Consider the following 10,147-nt stretch of genomic DNA (forward strand, 5'->3'; position numbering starts at 1 on the left):
TTTGATTAAGTAATAATGTATTTCAAAATATGAAAATGTATCAACTTTATATTAGTTAAAAAAATAGAAATCCGTTAAATAACTTTTAATAAAATTTTAACAATAATCATTCATATTTATTGCAACTAAAAAATTCAAAAATACAAAGCATTATAAAAATAATTTTAAATTCTTAATTATATAATTTCTTTATTTATAATCTTTTATGTTTATTTAATAATGAGTTCTTTTTAAATTTAAGTATTTTATTTAAATTTGGATTTTAATATCTATAAGGACGGTGTCTCATAAATTTTGTAATCTATTAATTAAAAAAGAAAATAAGTAGAAGTAGAACTCATTATTCATCCGAAAACATATTTTTAAAAGAAAAATAAACAATAATTAAAATTCTACACACTCAACTTTATGGATTCTACTATCATTCATAATTAGGCAGATGGTATCATTCATCTAATAGGTTTCAATATAATAGATTCTTATAATTTTTAAATAATTTATGAAATAAGAGCAAATAAATGCCTTAGATTTTATTTGATATCCTAAAACTCGTATTGAGACTAATTGCCATTATTAGGGAATAATTCTAGAGGTGAAAATCACAGCAGAACTTGGAATTTATACCTTTTTGTGCCCAGAAGTACTTAGAAAAGCACTTTTATTCAAACTGCTCTCATCTATAGCAATTAGATCTTATCAGTATCAAAATTTTCTAGAAAATGAAATGAAGACTTAATTATTTATATTTTGTTTCTTTATGCGTTGCAAACTAATGGTTTGTAATTCATACATCTGTAGGTAAACTCTTAAGATAAAATAAATTTTTTATAGACTAAATAAGGTATATCTTTCTAAAAAAGCAGATTGTATCTCTTCTATTTCTCAAATAAGTTTAAAGCAGCAATTACTTTTAAACTCTTTCTTGAAATATCCTATTTTTTTCTTGTGGTGAAACTATTGAGTACTTAGGAAATTTAGCGTGTCTTGGAGCTAATCCTTAATTAATACGATTTGCAAGCTATTTGATGCTAAAAGCTTTCACTCATGTCTAGAGTGAAATATCATCATATTTTGTATAGTTATATTGTCTAATTATATAACCTACTCTTTGAATTTGGATACATGTGTAAATATTATATATACGCTCCTTTGATATTTTTTTCTTCCACACTATCTTCTCTACGCGTTATCTATTTTGATTCAAAGCATCTTTAATCTTCTAAAATCATTTTTGCTTCTTACTTTCGAATTTTAATAATAATTCTTCTGTAAATTAACTGATGTAAGATTATTTTTAATGGCCATATCTATCCTAAAGGAAGTTATGAGAAGTAATCACAAAAATATGATTATGGGTATACGGCGTAAACCCTTATTTTACCTTCTCATATACTCAAAATTTTTGAAAAAGTACAAAATCTTTGGTGTGAATTACAATTTTTTCAAATTAAAAATTTTTTGTGCTAATTAATGATTATTTATGGTATTAAAAAAAGTCTTTTCACATTCAATTTTTCTGAAGAAGAATATTAATCATTTGCTCTAAAATTAAATAAAGATTTTATTTGAATTTATTATTAAAATCAATCTAGCTAGCTATTTCTATAAAAAAAATATTACAAATGTTGTTTTATTTCCATTCAGTATCAGTAGATGTTTGATATTTTTTGAAAAAAGGTAAATAAATAAATAAAATATTTAAAAAAGAAATGAATATAAATACTTGGTATATATATATATATTAGTTTCATAATTATTAATTTGCTAAATAAATTTAAAATTATGTATGATTGATTATTCAGATTTCACTATTTAATTATTATAAAAATGGTATTGTTTCTTGCTGAAATCATATGTAAAATAGGTCAGCTGTAATCATACTTACACTGTTTTAAAGCATAAACTATTCTTTATATTTGTTGAGAACTGTTATCAGAAGTATCATTTAATCTTCTAACATTAATTCTTCCAATTCATCTAAATCACTAACTTTTGGATCATAAATAAAGCAGTATGCTCCATTCAAAATGCTTGGAATTTATACCACTTTAATCCTATCATAAATGTAACCATACATGCTTTCTTTTTGACACACTGCTTACTTCACTTTACTATCATATATTTCTATTTCTGGGTTATTCCTACAAATTATATCAAAATCAGAATCTGTAGGATATTTCTGCTAAAATATTAATTTTTTTATTTTACCACCTTAAAAGTTACTTTCATATATATTGTTTACTATCACACATTTACCTCTATAGTTATCTATCAAAAGATAAGGATAAAGATTAATGGTTATTTAAGGACTGAATTCAGTATCATAATAGCATTAAAAATATATGTAATTTGATTTAATAGAAGGCATATTATAAAATCCTTCAAATTTATAGTATTTATCACCTTTTAGTTTAAAATTTAAATCTTATGTTTCTTAATAATTTAAATTTATTTCTAAATGATTTGCTTCTAGCTCAAGGTTTTGCTTTTGTAAATAAAATTCAATTTTTTGAAAGTCGCTCCTGCTTTTTTCAAATTCTCCATGCACAATATGAAATGTTTCTTGTAATAATATAGCAAGTTTTTCAAATTACAATGTTTTAAATTAACGAACATTTATATTTTATGGATTTTTAAACTAAACTTATAAATCTCCTTGCTCAATCATAAGTATCATCATTAAATTATAAAAATTATTGACAATTTTTTCCAGTTTTTTTGAAGCCCTTAATTCATCAATGTCTTACTGTAAAATTAAATTTTACAGATATTCATAAACTTCTTACTCATTACAACTCTTATATTGATTGCTTTGCATACTTTAACAACTTTCAGCTATAGGATTAGCAAAAAAACTTTCAATTATTTAATCTAAAGTAGTATCTTACTTATTAAAAAGTAGATTTTCTACATTCTGTTATTACTTAAGCAAACCAACTAGAGAATTAGTAAAAAAAGTAATATATTTTATGAATTCTGGATAAAATTGTGTGATTTCTATTTTAAGTTTATAGGCTTGAGGCTATGAGTTAGTTTCCTCTAGATTCTTAGTTTTCCAATTTTCTTTATTGTCAAAAAAATAGTCGTCAACAGCACAAAGAAAATAATTATGATTTTCTTTTATTAATCTAACAAAATCGCTTTTGGCTTATAGATCAGAAAGTATAGAACAGATATTTTTCATTTTTTTTGAGAAATCAAAATTTAGTATTTTAATTAATATTTTTATGAATACAAACAAGTATTAGTTAGTATTTAAATTATGAATTTAATAAAAATTATTAATTCTCACAAATGATAAATTCTGAAAAATATTAATTAACCGCGATTTATTTTTAAAAATAGCTAACTAACTAATTCTGAGTGAATAAAAATTTGGCTCAATTTCCTAAATTGATGTAATTATCTTAAATAAATAGTGGTATCATAAAAGAATTTCTTCATTATTCATCTAAAGAGTTAAAATTTCAATTATTTTATTATTTTTGTATATTAATTATACTCTAAGGTTGATTGATCAGCCAAATTATAAGTCAATTTATATGAGTTATTTGTCTTTAATTTATTAAATTATTTATTATTTTTATCTGTTTTTAAAAAATATATTAAAATATTTAAGACTTAAAAATAAATTTAAAAATCTTTTATAGCTAGCTTCAATTTTTTATTGAAATTTAATTTAAAAATATCATTTAACAATTTTTTTATGATTTAACATATCTCAGAAAGTGTCTTTCTCCAAATTAATCTTTTTTAAAAGTTTTATTTACTTAAAATTAAGTTTTTAACAAATGCTTCTTAAATTTATTTGGTCTATGTTAGTTGGTTAGTAAAGGGATAATATATGATTTTTGATATTTATTGATACTGACTGATATATGGATTGAATATGGACAGATTTATATATTTTAATTATGATATTTTCAAAATCTCTTTCATTGAAATTATAGTTAAAAATACAAATTTTACTTAGCTAAATTTAAAATTTTTGATGTAAAAAAAATTATTTATTTTTGGTTATAATTCTATTATAAAATATTAAAATCAGATTTTTTATTTATTTAATAAAAATCTATTTTATAATAAGTGGCATGCAAACCACGAAATTTTTGTTTGGTATCTTGCTATAATTAGAGATATTATAAATATTCCTAAAATTATAGAGCTAAAACAGAAAAATCTACTTATAAACACTATTTTTATAATATTTAAGAACATTAACTGTTAGAATTTTTTCAAATATGACTAAATAAATAACTGACAATCTCTAATTCCTACTCTTTATATTTTTAAGTTTATGTTTTGAATACAAAAATTAAGTTAAAATAATGAATGCTAAATTAATTTTTTTGTGATATCTCTTCATAAAACCAAATATACAAATTAATACTTGATAATTAATTATTATATTTATTTGTTCTTTTTATCCATTTATTATTAATTAAATTTCATAAATTGCTATTCAATATTTTTGAAAAAAAAAAATAAATGATATAATAGATTAAAGAATATAACAAATTAGAAGAAGTAATTATTAATTTTTTTATTAATATCCTTTAAATTTATATATTTATTAATAAAAAAAGTTTTTAAGCTCTTCTCTTTTATCTCATTAGGTTCTCCATATTGGTCTCTAGTATATTTTATTTATAATTATTAATTTTATTTTTATTAATATTTTTTATTTATTTAACTTTCAATTTATTAAATAAATAATTTTTGAAAAAGAAATTATCATCATTATTCATTCATTCATTGATTTTTATTTAAACAAAAATTTTTTAGCTATTTTAACTTAATTTTCATTCCAATTTTTAATTATTTATTATTCATTTTTTATTATTTGATATTTTTTCTTCTTTTGCTATTAATTTTTACATTTAATAAAAGTAGTTTATTAATTTTGGATTGCAATATTTTTAATTATTAAAAGTTAATTTAAAACATTAAAGCTCTTTTAATTTATTTGATATATTTTCCTTTTTCTTTTTATTATGATTTCTTTTTTTCATTATTTGTTAATTTTAATGAAATTAATTAGTTAAGCTTATTATTTCATATTTTTTCTTTCTAATTAACTAGAGTGAAATGCCTATTTAATTTATAAAAGGCTAAATGTAGTTTATCTTAATAACATAATAAATAAAGCTAAATTAGCTTAAAACAGCTTTATTTTAGAGTTTTTAGAAAGCTTTAATTCACAAAATTCAAAATAATATACGCAGTATATTCTAACAACATATAATTTTTTTGAAAAAATAAATTTTGAAAAATTTTATGAATTTGGTAATCTCTGAGTTTCAACATTTAAAATAGCCCAATAATTTAAAATAATAAAGCTATCTTTTCTTTTTATTTTTATTGTGCTTGCTTTTCTTTTTGTTCTTTCTTTGTTAATTTAACTCATCGTTTTATTTTTAACTATTGTTTTTATTATCAATTAATTAATCTTATTATTTCATATTATTTCTTCATTTTTTCCTTCTAATTAACTATTTAATCATCATATATTTTTTCTTCAATATTTAAAGTAGGAATACAATTGGTGATGAAGATGCATCAGGCTTAGGTTCTGGTTGAGGAAATTGCATTAATCTCTCAAATTTAATACTTCAGCTTGGGTAAAAACAGTTTATTTGTTTTGGATTGTGATATTTTGAATTATAAAAGCTAATTTAAAACAATAAAGCTCTCTTTTCTTTTCCTTTTTATTGTGCTTGCTTTTTCATTTTATTTTTAACTTTTGCTTTTATTATCAATTAATTAATCTTTTTATTTCATATTGTTTCTAGATTTTTTCCTTCTAATTAACTATTTAATGATATATTTTTTCTTAAATATTTAAAAAGGTCCAATATAATTGGTGCAATGGGTGTATCAGGCTTAGGTTCTGGTTTAGCAAATTGCATTAATCTCTCAAATTTGACACTTGAGCTTGAGTAAAAACAGTTTATTTGTTTTGGATTGTGATATTTTTAATTATAAAAACTAATTTAAAACAATAAAGCTCTCTTTTCTTTTTCTATTTATTGTGCTTGCTTTTTTTTTTTGTTAATTTAACTCATCATTTTATTTTTAACTTTTGCTTTTATTATCAATTAATTAATCTTATTATTTCATATTCTTTCTTTTTTTTCCTTCTAATTAACTATTTAATAATATATTTTTCTTCAATATTTAAAAAGGAAGAATGAAATAGATGATTAAGGTGCATCATGCTTAGGTTCGGGTTTAGGAAATTGCATTAATCTCTCAAATTTGATACTTCAGCTTTTGTAAAAACAGTTTATTTGTTTTGGATTGTGATATTTTGAATTATAAAAACTAATTTAAAACAATAAAGCTCTTTTTTCTTTTCCTTTTTATTGTGTTTTCTTTTTCATTTTATTTTTAACTTTTGCTTTTATTATCAATTAATCAATCTTATTATTTCTTATTCTTTCATCATTTTTTCCTTCTAATTAACTATTTAATGATATATGTTTTCTTCAATATTTAAAAAGTTAAAATGAAATTGGTGCAGAATAGAATAGAATAGAATAGAAATACTCGCACATATAAATGCACTCAGAAAACAACTTAAAATTAAATTTTATTATATTTATAATATATTTCTTTTGTTTTATTATGTATTTATTAGTTTTACAAGTACTTTAAAAATCTTATTTTTAATTTTCCTCTAATTTAGAATAGGATCCGATGGAAAAATTTTAGTAAAAACAGTTTATTTGTTTTGGATTATGATATTTTGAATTATAAAAACTAATTTAAAACAATAAAGCTCTCTTTTCTTTTCCTTTTTATTGTGCTTGCTTTTTTTTTGTTCTTTCTTTGTTAATTTAACTCATCATTTTATTTTTAACTTTTGCTTTTATTATCAATTAATTGATGTTATTATTTCATATTCTTTCTTCATTTTTTCCTTCTAATTAACTATTTAATGATTTATTTTTTCTTCAATATTTAAAAAGGTACAATGAAATTGGTGCAATGGGTGCTTCAGGCTTAGGTTCTGGTTTAGGAAATTGCATTAATCTCTCAAATTTGTCACTTGAGCTTTAGTAAAAACAGTTTATTAGTTTTGGATTGTGATTTTTTGAATTATAAAAACTAATTTAAAACAATAAAGCTCTCTTTTTTTTTTTTCCTTTTTATTGTGCTTGCTTTTTTTTTGTTCTTTCTTTGTTAATTTAACTCATCTTATTTTTAACTTTAGCTCTTATTATCAATTAATTAATCTTATTATTTCATATTCTTTCTTCATTTTTTCCTTCTAATTAAATATTTAATTATATATTATTTCTTCAATATTTAAAAAGGAACAATTAAATTGGTGAGGAAGGTGCATCAGACTTAGGTTCTGGCTTAGCAAATTGCATTAATCTCTCAAATTTGACACTTGAGCTTGAGTAAAAATAGTTTATTTGTTTTGGATTGTGATATTTTTAATTATAAAAACTAATTTAAAACAAAAAAGCTCTTTGAATTTATTTGATTTATTTTTTATAATTTTTATTCGACTAATGTTATTTTATTTATTTATATATTAATTTAAGAAATAATTTTTAATTTAAAAGTTTATTCTATTTGATATTTATTTATTTAAAATTTACACAAATTTATTATAAAATTTTAGCTCAATAATGAATTAATCATAAAAATTCAAAGTAATAAGCAAGTGTCTTAAATCAAAAAGATTAGTTGTCTTTCAAACATAATTCTTATGATAAGCAAATGACGAAAAAAGAAAAAATAAATATTAAATGTTTAAATAATTGAATATTAAAGGTTTTTTTATTTTTTAATATTTTGAAAAAGTTTTTTTAACCTAAAATATATTAGATTTTATTATTGTTTTTTATTATAAATATCATTCATATTTATTTTTGTAAGTAAATAAATTGTTTGTAAAAATAAAAAATAAAAAAATTAAATTTACTTAAATAAGTTAATTCCTCTTAAACAAACTCTCCTGTTTCTCAAAAAGAATCAAATAATTTAAAATTTTTAGTCAGTCAAAATATTTAGATTGCTAAATGATAAAAAAAAGGTTTAAATTCAAATAAATCAGGTTAAATATTAGAAAATGGTTGCTTAAAAATAATATTGCAAAATTCGACCGTATTTAAAAATTAACTACTCTCACTCTCTGATTTTAAAAGCTCTAGAGAGTAAAGTATTAATTGTACTCTATTTATTAAAAAGTTATTTAAGTAGGTATTAAATGCATTTATTTGGTGGATGTGATCTATATACCTAAATAGCATGTACTTGCAAAAAAAGTAATTTGATTAGAAAATAATTAAAGATATTATAAATATTCCTATAATTACCAAGCTAAAAGTAAAAAAATCTACTAATAAACTTTATCATTATAAAATTAGATAGCATTTACAACTACAATTTTTTCAAATATAAATAACTGGCCATCTTTAAATCCTACTATATTTATTATTAAGAATATATTTTAAATACAAATATTTAGATTAACTAATTAATATTAAATTATTTTTTTCTGTTATATCTCTTAAAAAAGCAAATTTATAAATTAATATTTGATATTTAATTATTATATTTTATTTTTTCTTTTTATCCATTTATAATTAATTAATTAAATTCCATAAATAGCTATTCAATATTTTTGAAAAAATAAATAAATAAATGATATAATAGATTTAAAAATATAACAATTTAGAAGAAGTAATTATTAATTTTTCTATTAATTTCTTTTAAATTTATATTAATTAATAAAAAAAGATTCTAAACTCTTCACTTTTATCTCATTAGGTTCTCCAAATTGATCTGACGTACATTTTATTAATAAATATTATTTTTATTATTATTGATATTTTTTATTATTTAACTTTCAATTTATTTAAATTATTATTCATTGATTTTTTTTTTTTGGATTGTAATATTTTAAATAATAAAAGTAAATTTAAAATATTTAAGCTCTTTTAATTTATTTTCCTTTTTCTTTTTATTGTGCTTGATTTTTTTTCATTCTTTGTTAATTTAACTAATTATTAATTAATCTTATTATTTCATATTATTTCTTCGTTTTTTCCTTCTAATTAACTATTTAATGATATATTAAAACTTAAAAAGTTCCAAAAAAATTGGTGCAATTGGTACATCAGGCTTAGGTTCTGCTTTAGCAAATTGCATAAATCTCTCAAATTTGAAACTTTACCTTTAGTAAAAACAGTTTATTTATTTAGGATTGTGATATTTTTAATCATAAAAACTAATTTAAAACAATAAAGATCTTTTTTCATTTTCTTTTTCTTGTGCTTACTTTTTTTTGTTCTTTCTTTGTTAATTTAACTCATATTAATTAATCTTATTATTTCATATTTTTTCTTTATTTCTTCCTTCTAATTTACTTTTTATTTTTTTTCAATATTTAAAAAGTGGCAATTAAATTGGTGATGAAGGTGCATCAAGCTTAGGTTCTGGTTTAGCAAAGTGCGTTAATCTCTCAAATTTGATAATTCACGTTGAGTAAAAACAGATTATTTGTTTAATACTGTGATATTTTGGGGGGAGTGAAATAAACATAATCTGAGTCTATCAGCTTAGTTTTATTTCTTGTGCTTTTTTGTCTCAGTCCAGTCACTTATTATCCAGATTTTTCACTCTTTGAGTCGTTATTGTTAGTCTCCTAATTATTCTCTTAACTCTCAAGCTCTATGACTTAGCTCTATTTAACATTCCCTTTTTGCTTTCTTTATTTTTACTCTTGCAACTTCGCTTGCTGCTTTCTTGATTATTTCGAACCTTGCTGAGAAGAAGTAGCTTGTATCTACTTTGAAGATTCGTTGGTTGTTTCCTTAATAAAATAGCTGAGATCCTCTTCTCTCTTGTAATTGGAAGCAAATTTATTGAGATTTCTAAAAGGGAATTTTATCATATTCTTAAAGCTAAGTTTTTCTTGAGAATTAGATGATAGATTGACTTTGTATTCTATGAGAATATCGCTAATATCAATGCAATTTTATATTTTCACAGAATCATCTACCAAATCTGGGTTTTTAATCTTGTTGAATTAATCTAAATGCTTGTGGATTGAAATAAAAATATTTTCAAGCTTGATCATCTTTGATTTCATAAACACCACACTTTGATGCAGCTTAAGAATATCCTG

At 20.5% G+C, this 10,147-nt stretch overlaps 2 protein-coding genes across 2 annotated transcripts in view; one reads left to right on the top strand and one right to left on the bottom strand. All coding sequences in view use genetic code 6, as the record gives it.

Annotated features, from left to right (window-relative positions):
- Positions 1 to 1,849: 1,849 nt before the first annotated feature.
- On the bottom strand, positions 1,850 to 3,184 carry TTHERM_00746900 (hypothetical protein; the record flags this gene model as incomplete). The annotated part of the gene is made up of 1 exon (XM_001013563.2): positions 1,850 to 3,184. One exon carries the CDS (start codon positions 3,182 to 3,184, stop codon positions 1,850 to 1,852), a length of 1,335 nt encoding a protein of 444 aa, XP_001013563.2.
- A 2,684-nt stretch (positions 3,185 to 5,868) lies between these two features.
- TTHERM_000746910 (tetratricopeptide repeat protein) overlaps positions 5,869 to 10,147 on the top strand; it is a gene marked incomplete at both ends in the record, with an annotated part of 8,809 nt that continues 4,530 nt past the window's right edge. Inside the window, 6 exons of the mRNA XM_012797010.1 lie at positions 5,869 to 5,939; positions 6,186 to 6,275; positions 6,972 to 7,061; positions 7,320 to 7,409; positions 9,109 to 9,198; positions 9,415 to 9,504. Coding sequence (XP_012652464.1) covers positions 5,869 to 5,939; positions 6,186 to 6,275; positions 6,972 to 7,061; positions 7,320 to 7,409; positions 9,109 to 9,198; positions 9,415 to 9,504 — 521 coding nt within the window. The remainder of the gene's footprint in view (positions 5,940 to 6,185; positions 6,276 to 6,971; positions 7,062 to 7,319; positions 7,410 to 9,108; positions 9,199 to 9,414; positions 9,505 to 10,147) is intronic.

The sequence above is a fragment of the Tetrahymena thermophila genome (genome assembly GCF_000189635.1).
Source record: "Tetrahymena thermophila SB210 genomic scaffold scf_8254674, whole genome shotgun sequence".
In the NCBI taxonomy this organism is placed as follows: Eukaryota; Ciliophora; class Oligohymenophorea; order Hymenostomatida; family Tetrahymenidae; genus Tetrahymena; species Tetrahymena thermophila.